The sequence below is a fragment of the Salvia splendens genome, chromosome 7, assembly GCF_004379255.2.
Source record: "Salvia splendens isolate huo1 chromosome 7, SspV2, whole genome shotgun sequence".
Lineage (NCBI taxonomy): Eukaryota > Viridiplantae > Streptophyta > Magnoliopsida > Lamiales > Lamiaceae > Salvia > Salvia splendens.
In genome coordinates, this window is record NC_056038.1 from 323,131 (window position 1) to 340,069 (window position 16,939).

Here is a 16,939-nt window from a genome sequence, read left to right on the forward strand (position 1 = left end):
GTATTCGACCGAACTAGGAGATAGTGGACTCATGCAGGATTTCCACCTCCACTACACCCACGATCTATTTAGTGGTGGCAAGCAGTCATTAACTCATGCAGGATAGTGGACCCATGCAAGATCGCCACGATCTCCACGACATCCACTACCTAGTAAATGGCTGCATGCCACGATCTTGGTTTAATGTATAAATAGAACCTAGATCAGATAGATAGGGGGACTCTCTCTCTCGCTCTCTAGAGATAAAAATATCAAATAGCAAGTTTGTATTTGTAAGCTGTAGAAAACAGATCAAGCAATACAACTCTGCCCTCTTTTCTTCCCGTGGACGTAGATTTACTTCAGTAAATCGAACCACGTAAAATCTCTGTGTCGTGATCTTTATTCTCTACCAGCATTTATCACCATCGGAAATTCGCGGATTCATCAGATATATTTGGGTTTTAATCTGTATATCAATTTCGCAAATATGAAGGATGTGATAATCGAGTAATTTTCCACACGCAATCGCTTTTCTTTTCTATTTTGGTGAAAGAAGTACATTCTAGCAATTCTAATTTCCTTTGATAATTAAAAAAATTAAAGTACATACAACATCAATGTCTAGAGAGGGCTTAGGTACCGTTTTATAAATTAAATATCATTGCAAAAATAGTAGTAAAACGTTTTCTCTATAATCACCTAATATCGTGAATATGTAGGTGTGTCGTGTGGGATCATGTGAGTGAATAGGGGTTAATATTAATAATGGGATAATGTAGATCACGTAAAACTAGTTTTCCACAAGCAATTTGCTTCTTTTCTAATTTTGATTAAACAAGTAAACTTTTAGATATTTATAATTTCCTTTATTAGTTAGAAAATTAAAGTAGTACGTATCAATCAATTTCATGCCCATAACCAATGTAAGAAAGTGTTTAATAGTAGTAGTAGTCGTCGATAAAAATCAATTTCTTCCAAGAAAACTAGCATTGAAATTCATCTTCCCCAAAATCCAAGAATCCGACCAGGACAAAGCCAGAACACATTATTTCTTCTTTTTGCAGCCATGCAAATCCATAAGATAAGATCAATAATATCATTAATATACATACTCCTCTATTAAAATTAAATAAAATCCATCAAAAAAAGGAGGAGGCCATTGCAATTGCCAATTGCCCTGCACAAAGATAAAATTTTGTCAAAGATTTCCCCATCAGATCTACCTTTTCACACTCTTCCAATTTAGCTTGCATCATCATTACATATTTACATTTCATACATAGATGCATAGAGTGGCAACAATGCAAAGACTAAAAGTAGACTACTGGTGCAACAGTATTCATTCTCTCCTTTCTCCTCTCTCTCTATATATTGAATTGGTTAGAAAAAGCAAACCCCTTTTCTTTACTCCCATCCCATGGCCTTCCTGCCATGCACAGAAGCTGCTTCACCACAGAGAAAGAGAATCAAGATATTTTGTTTTTGGTGATCTTTGCTGGAGAGAGAGAGATGGGCCCTCAAAAGGCTGCAGGGAGAAATGAGTGGAACTGAAGAGTACTATTCATACAAATAAATGCTCTCTCTCTCTCTTGATTCATTTAATCCTCTCCTACCTCATCTCTGCACAGATGCCCATTTTTTCTTGCCTTTGAGAAATGCATTTTGTGTACTTAGAAATTCTATGGCCATTTGTGTTTTAACCCTTGAAAACATGATAATCATAATATCTACCGGTTTGACCACTCTCTTGTAACAAAAAACACCTCTCTTTTCTCTTCTCATTCACTATAGATAATGATTCTTGATGGGTTTTCTCTGAATCTCTGAAATTCACCAGTTTCTTGAAATTTGCATTCTTGAAATCTCACTTTTTTCCCCTTTTCTTCTTCATGCAAGCAAAAAACAACTCACTTTTTTAGTTTTATTCTTTGCTACATTGTGGGGTTTTGTGAAGACTGAAATTTGAAGTTTGAAGTACTTTTTTTACTGCTGAGATATAAGATATTCTGTGTTTTCAATCTCATTGTCATTTTAGCTTAGTTTACTACCTTAATCTTTCTCGTAAAAAGGTAAAAGGGTAAAACAAGTTCAGACTTTTAAAATTTTCATTTTTGAAAGGGTAAAAAAGTTCAGACGTTGAAGATTTCAGGTGTTTTTTTTATAATTTTTCTGGACTTTTACACTGTTTTAGGGAAGGAACTGATCAGTATAGAAATCAAACTTCAAAGTTTCCATTTTTACGTCTGTTTCTTACAGCCACTGAAAAAAAACATATTTTTCCTTGAATCCTTAGATTGTTTTAGCAAACACACACAGTTTTCATCTGTTATTGCAAAATACCTTCTTCGAAGATAACAAGGTTTGTCATAATATTGCCTTATCTTGTTCTCTTATTATTCATATTTAGATTTGTTGATAGTATTATTTTTGTTGTTAAGAGCAACAAACTTTGTGCTTGATCAAAAAAGGCATAATTATCATGTTATACTTACCAGATTTTCCATTTTAATGCCTGTTTTGCAACACAGAGGAAAATTTGGCAGATATTAGAATTGGCATAGTAGTATTTTAGTTGACATAAATCAACATAGAAATGTAAAATGTTGGTCTTTTTTTTTTATAGAATTATAAGCTATCAACATTTTGTCTGTGTATATAGTATTGTAGTATATATATCAAAATAGAAATGTGAAAAATGATGGATTTTCATTAGGAAACTAGATAATATCAACATTTTGTACTATGCTTCTGCAGATATGCTAATAATTTACATTTTCAGTTTTGGTTTGGAAATTCTTGAAATTGCTTCTTCAAAAGTAATGTTTGAAATATCTAACTTTTTTTTCATTTTTCTTTCTCGTGTGTTATGTTGGAAAAGTGGCCTCATCAATATGCAAACAAGTGAAACTGTTGGAGATCATATAGTTAATGGATTCGTGCTGCCCTCGACTCACACAGTCGGAGATGCCATAAACAAGTTTGCTGGCCAGCTAACGAGTCGAGTTGCCACAGCAAGCGATGCTTTCTGTGGCAATATCCCGTCAGCAAATGGAGGGGCCGTGAGTTTCTCCTCGTTCCCCCAAACCAGCCCGTTTCACGGGGATGATCGGTTTTTGGAGGCCATTCCTCTCCCTAATGCATCCATTGGCTCCTTCCCTTATACCTTAATTGAGAATCATCAAGAAAAGGTGGCAGTTCCAGCTCCCCTCGGATTTCCACTTGAAAACATGAGATATAGCGCTTCCATGAACGGCCTAAATGCCGGTGGTCCCTCTCTTGAGACAATGCTCCATGGCTATGGAGGCTTGCCATTCCCACCTGAGGTCGTGAGGAGAGTGGTTGGAAGGACTAGCCTTCCTCTACCGGCCCAACCAGCTCGTAGCTGTCACTCGAGGGAATGGCCGGTGATGGAGCAAGTAGGGTTCGGTTCCCACAGTCATGACTCGTCTCAGTATAGCAACGAGCTATCTCTGAGTCTCGTGACATCACGGCCATCTGTACTACACGGGCACTTTACAACACCACACGAGCAATGCTGCTCCAATGGTGTGAGTAGCTACTCGTTGCCCGAGCATACTTCTTGCAGCCGCAAGAACCACTCGTTGAGCTTCAAAACGCCCCAACTCCCTCCATTGCTGTCGGGATCAAGGTTTCTCGAGGCCATGCAAGAAATACTTTCTGCAATAGCTTGCTACGCGCTAGAGAATGTCGAAGATGTTGGAGTGAACGTCTCATTTTCCTCAATTGGGTCCTCCAACGGGATTGAAGTGGATCACACATTTGTGTTTCAAAAGCAAGAAACAAGCCTAGAACCAAAGAAAAAGCATCTGCTATCTCTACTTCAAATGGTATATATATACCTTGCTCACATTTTGCTTGTTTTGATAACGTATATAGTCTCTAAAAACGAATAAGTTCTCTTGTTTCGTCTTAGGTTGATGATCAATACAGCCAATGCCTCGATGAAATCCACACGGTCACCTCTGCATTCCATGCTGTGACGGAGCTAGAACCTAATTTGCACGCTTGTTTTGCTCTCCCCACGATCTCGTTCATGTACAAGAACCTCCGGGAGAGGATCAGCAGCCACATTCTTGCTATTGGAGCTCATCTCGAGGAGGGAGAAACGCGCGAAAACAAGTCATTTCAGGCATGCTTCATCCAGAAGGAGTGGGCTCTGCAGCAGCTAAGCAAGAGAAATCATCAACTATTGAGGCCTCAAAGAGGCCTTCCCGAAACATCTGTGTCCGTATTGAGGGCATGGATGTTTCAGAATTTCCTACACCCGTAACGCCCCATTCCTTGCCTAGGATCCTATAATACTGATATATGCGAATTTCGTCTGAAATCTATGTCTCGATCTTGCAGGTATCCAAAGGACTCGGAGAAGCACTTGCTAGCTCTGAAAAGTGGCCTAACTAGGAATCAGGTATGCAAAAAAGTCCTACATTGTGATTTACGCCTTTTTAAGGCTCGAACACATAAATTTTTATTTGTACTTGGACAACTCTCGACTTCATTAGCACATAAAATTCCCGTGTTCAACGTTCAACGTTCAAGCTTGACTCGTTTACATCCTATCCTATCTCTCTGCAAGGTGTCGAACTGGTTTATAAATGCTCGTGTTCGACTATGGAAACCAATGATCGAGGAAATGTGTGCAGAAATTAACAGAAGAAAAGCTCGGAAGGACGATGAAGAAATGGAAGGAAACCACAGAAACCAAATGCGCTTTGAAACTAGGAGATTTACAAGAGATTGATAAATAAGGTATATATATATGTATTTATATATTTCTTGTTACAATGCTTTGAGCATTTCTTGATTTATATTCAGTGTATTATAGTATAGTATGGAGAGATATCATTACAAGTGTTACCTAAACTCCGAAATGGGATCCAAGTATAAATCAAGAAAATTGGAAATTTGAGTATATTTCTCTCCAGAATATAAATTGATTCCTATGCAGGCTATATAATTCCATGAACTATTCTTGATTTATTTTGTTTGTATTCGTGTTGATATAACTCGTCAATTTTTGTTATTTTTTATTTTTTGTTGATCTTGTGCTTTTCTTCTAAACTTTTTATAAATCTACATGCATTACAATGTTGGAATTTACTGTTTTAAAGAGAAACATTTAATAGTAGTTGATAACAATAAAGTTAAATGGAAAATTACCCCACCATTTATTATTTACTCCCTGCTTTACAATAGGCATCACAAACAATACAAAGAGTAATTCCTAATATATTTTGGGTCCTCTATTGCAAAATGGTGCATTTACATAATCAAACACCATCTTGCAATAAAGGTCCCAGCTTCACATAATAAATCCAAAAAAATTTGGATTTCCTACTTGTATATTTTATCCAAGCATTTTGGAGTAATTCTTTCAGCCTATATATTTCATCAATTATCTTCCAACCAAATGAATACTTAAAACCATTAGAAACTTGCTTTTGATCTTGCTCACCCTCATACTTCTTTCTGGATTCTGGTTTTTATTGGCTTCAACTTCAACCCCATGCTTTCGGGTGACAAAAGCTCGGGTGAAATGGTAGTTGGGCTCAACGGGCCTCTCGGGCTTACACTGAATCGAGATGGTCTGCAGAAGCCGTAGCCGAGGAGAAAGTATTCCAAAGGAACCAGCATTGCATCCGGTTTTTCTTCTGTAACTACTGATCCACATGCTTGAACCTATGCATGGGTGTGGTACTAAGAAATGGTATATGTGCATCTTTTCAGATAGAGGAGAAAGTAATTTGAGTGTACCTCAACCAATGCGCTAAATCTCCTGTCTAGCTTCGATATCATGTGGAGAGCCTCGTGGTGGAAAGGGGAGTGTTGTCCAACGAAAATCAAGGATCGACACTGTAGTTTCCTCAAGCCTTGTGTAATATCCCATCTCCTGCAAGACGTTGGACACTAAGTTCAGCTTTTATTTTTGGAGCAAGAAACTACAGTTTGCACCGTGTAACGAAGTTAACAAGATCTTTGTGAAATAATGTGTGGTACCTATTGATAGCTCCAAGAAACCGATGAACATTTGAGCCGTGTCTCTCTCCTAACAACTGCAATTAATGTAACACGAATTTGGGATTTAGAGGCATGTCCAACAAATTTGGTTTCTGATGGGGCTATAAACCAAGGATGACAAGAAAACTAACTCTTCTACATGATCGAATGATGTCTGATTCTAGTACATCTGTGCTGGTGCGAACTTCCTGTCAAATCATAGACTCCCAATTGTATCAGTAATTGGTCTAAATTTATCGTCTTGCAAACTGAAATAGATGTGTGTGGATGCACCTTGCTGAAGTAACGCATAATCAACACCTCCTTAACCAAACCACACATGCCACACATATATAGCAAGTTTGATATCACCTGCATATATAGCTGACCTGCGTCAAGAAAAAATGTTTCGCACCCAGAGAGAAATATGTGTTGCAACTTGCTACACGAACTCATTGTCGAGTTGATCTTTTCTTAGGGGATCAGGAGGGGTGGGGGGTCAGTTATATAACAAGGGGAAATTCAGAATATAAACCTTATTGGATAACCACTCTTTCCACGATGATGCTTTGCATAGAGGAGAAACAAGAATCAAACCTATTACTCGTTTTGGATACTTTATCTGCATACAGAAAGGCACAACAATGGTGATAAAAACCCAAAAATCAAATGAAAATGCAAGAGATGAGAATAACTTACAGCAAACAAGGTAAGTATATAAGCCCCAGCTGTCACGCCCAGGCACATGACCGTATCAACTCTGCAAGAGGCAATTAGCTTCACTTACTATATGTTAATAAACATATACTACTACTATATTACTAGTACATTTGATTGAAGTATGTTGAGGCTCTGCAGAGGAAATTTGATATGAATTAGGTCGTTTTCCTGAGCTTTCCTCATTTTGTTTTTCTACATAGTTATATACTATCCCAAAGTGAATTTCAGAGACAATTCAAAGTTAGAGAACATCATAAGTACCTAAAGTAGTCAAGGATTTCAGCAATCTGATTAGCTAAGTCATCAACAGATAATGAAGGTTCATCCTTCCCAGCTACTGCAGCTCCTAGCTGTAATATCTCTTAATACAAGTACCACATAAGAAACAGTAAACTTAAGACAAAAGACATTTAGTGGCAACTGAGCAGTGCCACTAGTCATTAACAAATACCAATAGTCGAGTCATCAGAGCACGAACCTCATGCCCAGGAGGGCTTATGTGATAGATACAGAAGTTCTGGAGAAGAAGAGAAAATGCTTCTGGACAAGAAAAGAGACCTTGGAAACAAGACACATCTGGTTGGTTTCACATGCAAACAGAATAAGCATTAGAAGCCATTACCACCTTAAAAGTAGTGGTAATATTTTGACCCCCTTAAACGAATTAATACTTCAATGAGATCATGCATCTTCTTGGACTTCATACAAAGCAATTCTCACAAAGTAACATTTTTCATAAAATGAATTTCAAAAAATGTTTTCTGTGAAAAATGGCACAATGTTACCATTCATGAGTGAGTGTCAGCAGGATTACAACACGCTTCAAGATATATAGTAGTTTTTATGTTTAACCGAAGCCACAGCGAATTCATATTTCACTTTAGTCAATTTAGAGGACATCGTCTTACAGTTCAAAGCTAAATCGGGGTAAGTAATTAGGGCAGGGTTGTTCCAGTCTCCAAAAACAGCAACCGACAAAGAACCGTAGCTAGTTTTCACAATATGTTCCTGTAGGAGATATCAAAACCAGAGATTATCAAATCATCATTATTCAAAGAGATGGAGAGGAGAGATCCTAATGCCAAGGAAGGTCAGATATTTCCTTACAACTCAATACCATAAGAATTGCTTTACAATGTGGAACAATCTTTTAGTGAAGATTACTATTTGCTTCCCTACATAATTTCCCATCATGTGCTTTGTTCCTTTCAAGAATTTCCAGCTAGCATATAAGCAAAACTTTAATTAATGGATCACAAAGTCAAAGCTGCTTTTCTTGGTTATATCACAGAAGTATCTACTTGCCCAAGATGCTTCTTTTGCTTCGTTACATCCAATGAGAATTTACTTGCATACCTATCCATATGCCCAATACCAGCTAGCAAGATACATAACTCTCTCCGAAATCAAATTTTCTCATAAGTGTTAAGGAGAACACAGAAATCCAGCTAGCAATTTATGAGTTTCCCTTGTTTGGTCAAAATGATAGTGCCAAGAGATCATGCAATGATGCAAACTACAACAATGCAGCCAAATTCGAAGTCCAGTTAATAAAGAGCATGCAACTTTGCCTTTCAATCCAAATAATAATTGTAATTACGAGAATTTGCTAGATGAAGTTCCAACCCAAAAAAATGGCAGAGCAAATAATTTTACCTCATTCAAAGCAATTTTAAATTGAACAAATACTATAAGTGGACTTGATTTCGAAAAATTATGATCATGATCAACTAACAGTTCCAATCCCAAAATAAGAGACCAAGCAGAACAAAAAAACGACTGTACGGTGAAATACAATCCGCACTTAATAAACAAAATCACATTTTCACCTTCTGCAAATTATTGAAATCCAAATCTGATCAACAAAAATGTAGCTTCCACTGGATATAAATGACATTACGTACAATGTAAAAGCGTTTATATGAACAATATGAATTCAGTTCGATTTTCACCTTCCCGGCGAGAAGAACCGGCTCAATATCAACGCAGACGAAACCACTGTGCTCTGCCATTAATTTCTGCATAATCTAAAATCTCCACTCTCTAAATATCACCGAAATTCGAGACGCATTGGAGTTGGCATCCATAGCTTAAACTATATCTCACTCTCTCCAAAATTCGCAAAATCAATTTTATAATCGTTAGTTTTGGATTTTCAGTGTTTTTCCCTCTCGTTTCAGCTGATATAAATAGAAGGTGAGTTGAGTAACCGATTCTGCGAAACGAGTCACTGAGTCACCAACGCGTTGGGCCTTCTATCGCAAATGCAGAGGGCCCAATGGATCATATATTAGTACGTATGATATACTAATTCTTAAATACTCCATAATCAATGTATTTACTTCTTTTTTTCCTTTTTAAATCAAGTAGTCATATCTCTGTAATAAATAGAATTTAATAAAATTTAATGTTTATTGTTCAGGTATACATTGAGGCGTGGCAATTGACAAATAATTATCGATATTTCAATTCGAACGAAATAAGTAATGAAATAATAGTAGAATTTAATAAAATTTGACCAATTAAAGCCAATCATCGTAGACATATTTTACTGTGTTTGAGCAATCCAGACATGATATGAGTGTGGAAGAGTGAGATGTTTTACCAAATTGGTCATCTCTATATCTTTTCACATGTATTTAATTATTGAAAACGGAAAAAAGAAAAAGTTATTTATTCGGTGTGAATATTTAAATACTACTACAATTCATGAACTGATATAGATTTACATAAAAAAAATTATTAGAATTAGCTAAAATTGATTGTTCGAAGATAATTGCATTGAGATTTAGGAGTTGGTTTTGAGATTATTTATTTGATTATTCGTTCGTCGAAATTTTTGATATGTATTGAAAATATTGCTTCACAATCGTTAACAAGTCACATTTAAACTTGAGTATACACTAATTAATCATGAAAAACACACTTTGATTTTGTTGGTAAACTCATAATGATTGTAATCAATTTTATGTGTATCCAAAGGCTACTCTGCGTCATTAGTTATCTATTGTAATTTGTTATTATTGGTATCACAATAGTAGCTAGATAGAGAATAATAGAGTATTAACAATAGACCATCACTACACATTACACGTATTATAGTTATAACTTACAAATGAGATTCACATCATTTGATTATTCGGCACATTAATGGTGCCTCAAATCATTATTTAACTCGTGTTGGAAACTTTGGAATATAAACCGATATGTATGACATTTCTTTCCAATTTTAAACAAAAAATGAAACACAGAATGTGACAAATTAAATAAGAGACATCAATTGGTGATCAATGGAATTTCAACTCCTATTTTAATATTGGTCAATTTACTGCATACCGTAGAATATGTAGTTGAATTTTTTTTTTAAGTGGTTGAATTTAAAAGTTATGGTCCTTTGCAATAACGACCTTCCCTTTTTCTTTATTGTACAAGTGTGGTGTCTCATCCTATTTCATTAACTTTTAGGACACTTTTTAATAATTCAATAATTTTCACATTACACTTTTTCGAATGCGTGAGAAAATATATCAACATGGAAAGTGATCAAAAGAAGTAATTCCACTATGTGACATTTATTTGTGATATATGTAAAGTCATCAATACACATCACTCTAGAAACTATAGTGCAAACTTGTTGGATGATATAAAAAATATAAGAATTATACAAATTATGCTCCTAGATATATACTCCAATTGTCTCCTCTATTCAGTGTCTTACTTTATTCACTATCTATTTTAACTAGTTTTTTTTTAACACGTGAAAAAAAATGTCCCACTTACCATGGGACGAAAGGATTACCATTTGGTATTAATAATTGTGTGTTGCAAAAAAAGTAACACATAAACTGCATTATTTGCAAGAACTACACATCTAGACTTACGCGTCACAAATATTAAATTACTACTGTACTATATTTTTATGATGTAATGGTTTTATTCGTGACTTTATTTTAGTCAACGGACCAATAGACGGTAAATTTAAAGAAATTGCAGATATCATGAGAGAGAATAAATCAAAATCGAAGTTGTATATTTTTGTAATTAATCGAAAAGTTATTTTGTTGATCCGTCCTTTTTTATGAAAACAAAGAGATCTAAAAAGCGTCACTTTTGATGATCATTATTTTTTTTTCTTTGCTAACAATTACTAAGTCTTGTTCAGAAATAACTAGGCCCACAACTTGCTCAAGCATGGCCCGAATAATAGTTTGATCTTGAAAAACTATAATTCGAAAAAAAAATCATTTAAGAAATTACTAGAAATCAGAAGATGAAGCGAAACTTGAAATGGGAACTACACTATACTTTCATAGTAGTCCCTTTTTTAAAACCAATGCTCACTTTTCAATACATCAGTCTCACAAATGAAGCATTTTACTTGAAATTAATACAGATATGATCAATTAACAATCCCACTCGATGACATATCACAAAAACAGTACATAGATCCCAAGCAACTTAAAAAGGAAAGAGTGAGTTTAGCAAGGAATAGATACCGGTGACACCCGATTACGTCTCTCCCTTGCGATGGCATTTATTTTTTTGAGAAAGCTACAGTTGATGGTTCCATTAAACCTTTGCATGAGCTCGCATTTGAAGATGCAAAGCGAAGCTGTGAGTTTATTTGGTCCACCAGTGATAGAAATCCCTACGCCTGTTGATCTTCTTCTGCAGCTGGAGTAGTCCGTAGAGAAGGGCCTCGGCAGTTGGTGGGCACCCAGGTACGTAGATGTCAACGGGGACAATCCTATCACAACCTCGGACAACTGAGTACGAGTAGTGGTAGTAACCACCACCGTTTGCACAGCTTCCCATAGAGATCACCCACCGTGGCTCAGGCATCTGGTCATAGACTCTGCACAGACCATTGGTACACGTAGCCAGTATATTTTAAGCTTATAATCATAAGACACCATATAGTATATATCATCACTAAATGAAAATTATACCAAGATACACAGAAAATGGTTCATAAACCAAAAATTTTACATATCTGCACATATTCAAATCACTGAAGAGTGAAGACAAGAGAGTCTAATTGTTAGAAGCATTACAATGATTATTTTGGTTTTTAAGACCCTCACTAGCATAATTATTTTTTATTAAGTACTACTTTTGAGTCTTGGGACTATCTCAAAAGTGAGCCTTTCTCTGAACCAGCTGCATTAGACTCAAAATGGCTCAAGTCACATGAATCAAGCCAGCTCAAGCTGCCTCAATCAAGGTTGACACATGGCACAGGCTTGTATTAAAAGAATCACATGCAGGATTCAATATACAGTATGAAGTAATGGGTGATCCTAAATCTTAATCATAACTATTAGGGTTGACTGTTGAGGATGCGAAATATTAAGAGGTGTTGAATGGGCCTTAAAAGTGTAACAGAAGCATATGTTGGAGGAACCGCACAAATTAAAAATTACATGCAGCTTCTAACCCAATTACCACACAAAAGGGTCAACCCAATATCATGTAAATATACAAAGGGAAGGAAAATAATGACAATAGAATTGCAACTTGCAAGAGCAGCACACCATGAACTGTAATAGTTCAGTATATGAGGAAGAGGGACGAGAGTCGAGACTGGAAAGAGCACTAACAAGCCTAATGCGAATTATGCTATCCCCATGATCCCATCCCCCTAAAGCTTAGATCAATCCTTAGTTCTAAGCAAAAAAACCTACATATTATGTCATTGTCACCCATGTATTAGTATAAACCAATGGATGTTACATAATAGTATATGGGATTGATCTAAAAGTGAAATTAAATCAATTATTACTAACTATCCCCTCCATGCAATATATGATAGCCACCATTTTCTCGCAAAAGCACAGCTACATACTCCATGCTACTTGCAATCCATTATTTTAGAAACTATGAAAAAGTTCATAATACATTTCACTTCTACTGACCAATTAAGAGAATGTCATTATGTCACAAAATGTTATTTACCAAATAGCTACCGCATAACTGTGGCTGCACGTAACTGGAAACATGGCAGCTGAAGCTAATGCAGAGTTTTTGATCGAGTGCTACTCACAACCTAATCTCCCAATATCAAACTAGTAACATGCCATTCCAACTTCCCCGGGCCCAATACAAACATACCTACTTTCTCGAAACAAGCTATGAGGAAAAGAAATAGTGATAATCCACGACTCCTCGAAATCAATTTTATCATTTTATGCAATGCGGGTAGCATACAAAAGATGCGATTTAAGGTAATTCAACAATCTCAGATAAGGCAAATGGTGTAGCCGAATTAAAACCAGCTAAATCAGTATAGAAAATAACGAATCAAAATTAACAATAAAATAAAAAGACAAAGTAACAGCATATCATCCACACACATACATGAATATATCAAATGCTTCGCCGATTAAATTGGGGAAAAAGCCACATAACTATAGACAGCTTACTTGCGGAGCGCAGGGGCCATCTTATTCGTGAGAGTGCCGGCGACAATCATGCAATCGGACTGCCTAGGGCTAGGCCTGAAGATAATCCCGAAGCGATCCAAATCGTAGCGCGCGGCGCCGGTGTGCATCATCTCCACGGCGCAGCAGGCCAGCCCGAACGTCATCGGCCAGATGGAGCCGCGGCGGACATAGTTCATGAGATCGTCGACCTTCGAGATCACGAATTCAGCCGCCTTGGACATCCCCGGCGGGGAGGATCCCGCCGGTGGGAGGGAGGGCGAGAACGGCGTCGGCGTGGAGGAGGGAGCAGCGGCGAGGGAGGGGGTGGTGGTGTGGATCGAAGCTAGGGCTGCGCGGTGGTTAAACGGCGCCGTTTGAGGGAGTAGACGAGCTGCATTTCTGGCTAGCTGAGCCATTTTCCCCTTTGCTGTGTGTTCGAATTTGCGAAGAATGTAACCGAGGTAAACGGATTGGGCTTGAATGCTTGATATGTGATGTGTTGAGGCTAATTTCGTCCATTTGCTCTTTAGTTTCCCCTATTTTCATTTGAAACCGACTATAAGTATCCTTTCAGTCTATTAATAAATATTTTATTTTACCATTTTTATTCATTCATCAATAAAAATTTATTTTATTTTTTTATCTTTTTAGTAATAGATTTCACATTTTATTAATTTTATTTTACTAATATTTTATTATAAAATTAATACATAATATTTTGCTAACATTTTTCCACTAATTTTACTTGTAATCATAGACGGAGGAATAATTCTTTTCATGTGAATTGAGAGCTGCGAATGTAGAAATAACTTTCGTATCACCTAAATTACCTTATAATTGAAAAGATAATTAACATTGATATCACAATTTGTCACTGGAGCATCTTTTAATTCATTGAAACTTGATGAGAAGTTCGCTAATATAATATTCACTCTGTCTTACTTCACTAATATAATATTGCTCTGTCTCTTAAAGATATGTTTTTCTTTATAGGATGTTCTATTTTAATACATTGCTAAATATATAAATATCACTTTTTAAATTTTTTTTATATCACTCTTACTTTGTTCTTTTTTACTTTACTCATAAAACAATACTACATAAATTTTTGTGCCAAAATATAAATATTTCACTTAGAGTAGGATGGAAGGGGTATGATCGTATCAGTGTGATTCAATTAACTATAAATAGCTTTAATTGAATTTGACTCAACTCAATCCGAATAATTTAGACTACCAAAAATATTTACTTAATTGGTAATATCGACTTTTAGTATTTGAGTGAACTACATAAATGGTACATGATCTTTCATTTTCGCACATAAATGATACATTATCTTTATTTTATATCGTTTTTGTTACCTCATGACAAAAATAACATTAGGTACCAAATATGTGATTTTTTGTTATGAATGATATTTTTGGAAATTTCAATTAAATAGAACCAAACACGTGATTTTTTTTTCTTCCTTTCTTATTTCTTTTTTTCTTCTTTAGTTTATTCATCTTTCTTTTTTCTTCATTTTCTTCTTTCTTTTTAGTATTTTATCTTCCTTTCTTCTTTCTTTTGTCTCCTTAGTTTATGTTTCCACTTTTTTCTTTTCTCTTCTTTTTACATACATCTATTTGCATTCATAATATAAATCAATAAAAAAACACTTAATTAAAATTAATATTTTAAGTAATTAAATCAATTGAATATTTTTAATTAAATTATTTATACTCATTAAACACCTAACTAAAAATATTCAACTCTTTGTCATTATGAATACAATTCACAATTTTAAATTTTGATTGAGACTATATTGATTAGTTATTAATTTAATATAAATTAATAATTATTATTTATTAATTACTACTAATTTTTACTATTATAACAATAATATTATTATAATAATTAAATATAATTATAATTATGATTAAGTAATTTAAATGATATTAAAAAATAAATGAATTATTAATTTATAACATCAAAATAATATTAATATTGATTAATAATAATAGTATAAAGAGTGAGGAGAATGAGAGAAAATATTATAATTATCACTTTTTGTACTAATTTTGTCAATGCCCAAAATACCCTTTATGACACAAATGGAAAAATGAATTTGTTTAGAGGGTGTTTTGGGGTGAAAATTACATCAGGTACCAAAAATGTGATTTATAGGTAGCAAAAACGATATAAAATAAAGATCATGTACCATTTATGTAGTTAACTCTTAGTATTTAAAAGTATAAATAAAAAGAGTGAACTACAAAAATAGTTCGTGGACTATGCGTTTATCTCGCCAATGAACTCTAGACTTTCAAAATATCCCCAAACAACCCTGAACTAAGCGTTTATCTCGAAAATTGTCATTTTTCACTGTTTCTTGATGAAAATATCCTTTGGGGGGGGGGGGGGGGGTTGGGAGGTTTTGGCAATTTAGTCTTTTTACATTTTTAATCTGATATTATTTTAGTGATGTACTAAATCTGATATTATTTCAAAAATTATCATTATTCTTCCCTTTTGTCATCCTTCACTTTGTTTCTTTATAAAATTTAAAATTTTGATTTTTAAATATTTAAAAATTGAAATTTAAAATTTAATTTTATAAAATTAAATCTAATATTGGAATAAAGAAACAAAGTGAAGGATGACAAAAAGGAAGAAGAATGATAATTTTGAAATAATATCAGATTTAGTACATCACTGAAATAATATCAGATTTAAAATGTAAAAAGACCAAATTGCCTAAACCTCCCCCAATGGGTATTTTCCTCACGAAACAGTGAAAAATGACAATTTACGAGATAAACGCTTAGTCCAGGGTTGTTTGGGGATATTTTAAAAGTCAAGGGTTCATTGGCGAGATAAACGCATAGTCCAGGGTTCATTGGCGAGATAAACGCATAGTCCATGAACTATTTTTATAGATCACTCAAATAAAAATGATGTAAAATAAACTAAGTCAAAGTCTGGTTTTATTAAAAGGCGTTTATTACTTGAATTATTGTACATCTTACCGTTGAAATTAAATGTGTCTAAATATATATTGGTGTGTTCAAGTGTGGGCTTTACGATTTGTGGGGATGCCGTCATGGAAATGTGGGTAGACAACGGCAACATAGTTAAGTCGGTAGATTAAATTATTCAGCAAATAAAGTTCGGGTTTAACAAATTTTATTGTACCAACATTTTCAACCAGATAATATGTCAAGTGTGTTTATAAATTGGGCTGTTTGAATGCTAAATAGGCCATGTTGGCCGGCCTTATTTACTGAAAAACATGTTCAAGTGTTCAATAAATAACATGTTCAAGTGTTTATATAACCGGTTATTTTGATTTAAAAAAACCATAGTAGTATGTAATTGCAAAAGGTAAATATTTTATTGGTGGTTGCATATAGATGTTGATATGATAAATGTATGTATGCATTTTTGTATACTAAAACATATTGAATTCGGTTTATATTGTAGTGTTTGATATATCACCCTAAAAATATGACATTTATTGATTTTTGTTATACAACAATACTAATATATACTGAATATAACATTTTTTTTATACCACATCAAGTACTGGTATGAAACAATATTGAAGATTCGATATTTAAATTTATCATCCGAAAATTTTCAATAATACTTCTATATCGATATTCCTTACTATATTTTTTCTATAGATAATACAATATGCCAATTTCAAAAAATTATAGTGCCAATAGATGCGAAACTGCAAATATAGAATTTGCAAATCACATTAGGATTATTTTGTTTCAATACAAATCACACATAATATAAAAGCTTCTTTCTTT

General features: G+C 34.5%; 3 protein-coding genes across 5 annotated transcripts; 1 reads left to right on the plus strand and 2 right to left on the minus strand.

The window, feature by feature from the left end:
* The first annotated feature begins 1,259 nt into the window (after nucleotides 1–1,259).
* On the plus strand, nucleotides 1,260–4,915 carry LOC121741540 (homeobox protein ATH1-like). Of its 3 annotated transcripts, none has more exons than XM_042134354.1 (5): nucleotides 1,260–1,536; nucleotides 2,861–3,830; nucleotides 3,917–4,269; nucleotides 4,351–4,411; nucleotides 4,580–4,915. In XM_042134354.1, the coding sequence occupies exons 1-5, from the start codon at nucleotides 1,520–1,522 to the stop codon at nucleotides 4,742–4,744; spliced, it is 1,566 nt and encodes a 521-aa protein (XP_041990288.1). In that variant the 5' UTR covers nucleotides 1,260–1,519; the 3' UTR covers nucleotides 4,745–4,915. The 3 variants fall into 3 exon arrangements, with proteins under 3 accessions (XP_041990288.1, XP_041990289.1, XP_041990287.1); XM_042134355.1 differs by having other exon boundaries at nucleotides 1,261–2,341; XM_042134353.1 differs by having other exon boundaries at nucleotides 1,261–3,830.
* A 232-nt stretch (nucleotides 4,916–5,147) lies between these two features.
* On the minus strand, nucleotides 5,148–8,888 carry LOC121741541 (protein NDL2-like). The gene is made up of 11 exons (XM_042134356.1): nucleotides 8,673–8,888; nucleotides 7,629–7,728; nucleotides 7,199–7,296; nucleotides 6,982–7,070; nucleotides 6,700–6,760; nucleotides 6,536–6,622; nucleotides 6,295–6,372; nucleotides 6,153–6,209; nucleotides 6,001–6,056; nucleotides 5,758–5,893; nucleotides 5,148–5,682 (listed from the first exon to the last, which is right to left on the minus strand). Exons 1-11 carry the CDS (start codon nucleotides 8,742–8,744, stop codon nucleotides 5,461–5,463), a joined length of 1,056 nt encoding a protein of 351 aa, XP_041990290.1. The 5' UTR covers nucleotides 8,745–8,888; the 3' UTR covers nucleotides 5,148–5,460.
* Nucleotides 8,889–10,991: 2,103 nt separating this feature from the next.
* On the minus strand, nucleotides 10,992–13,609 carry LOC121811284 (NADH dehydrogenase [ubiquinone] iron-sulfur protein 7, mitochondrial-like). Its single transcript, XM_042212111.1, has 2 exons — nucleotides 13,143–13,609; nucleotides 10,992–11,575 (listed from the first exon to the last, which is right to left on the minus strand). The coding sequence occupies exons 1-2, from the start codon at nucleotides 13,556–13,558 to the stop codon at nucleotides 11,341–11,343; spliced, it is 651 nt and encodes a 216-aa protein (XP_042068045.1). The 5' UTR covers nucleotides 13,559–13,609; the 3' UTR covers nucleotides 10,992–11,340.
* Nucleotides 13,610–16,939: the final 3,330 nt, after the last annotated feature.

Coding starts and splice junctions, on each gene's coding strand:
- LOC121741540 (XM_042134353.1), top strand. CDS start 2,739: ATGCTAATAATTTACATTTTCAGTTTTGGTTTGGAAATTCTTGAAATT. Junction 3,831..3,916: donor TGCTATCTCTACTTCAAATG/GTATATATATAC, acceptor GTTTCGTCTTAG/GTTGATGATCAATACAGCCA. Junction 4,270..4,350: donor TTTCAGAATTTCCTACACCC/GTAACGCCCCAT, acceptor TCGATCTTGCAG/GTATCCAAAGGACTCGGAGA.
- LOC121741541 (XM_042134356.1), bottom strand. CDS start 8,744: ATGCAGAAATTAATGGCAGAGCACAGTGGTTTCGTCTGCGTTGATATT. Junction 7,729..8,672: donor CGGTTCTTCTCGCCGGGAAG/GTGAAAATCGAA, acceptor TATCTCCTACAG/GAACATATTGTGAAAACTAG. Junction 5,894..6,000: donor TTTCTTGGAGCTATCAATAG/GTACCACACATT, acceptor AACGTCTTGCAG/GAGATGGGATATTACACAAG.
- LOC121811284 (XM_042212111.1), bottom strand. CDS start 13,558: ATGGCTCAGCTAGCCAGAAATGCAGCTCGTCTACTCCCTCAAACGGCG. Junction 11,576..13,142: donor ATGGCCCCTGCGCTCCGCAA/GTAAGCTGTCTA, acceptor TGGTCTGTGCAG/AGTCTATGACCAGATGCCTG.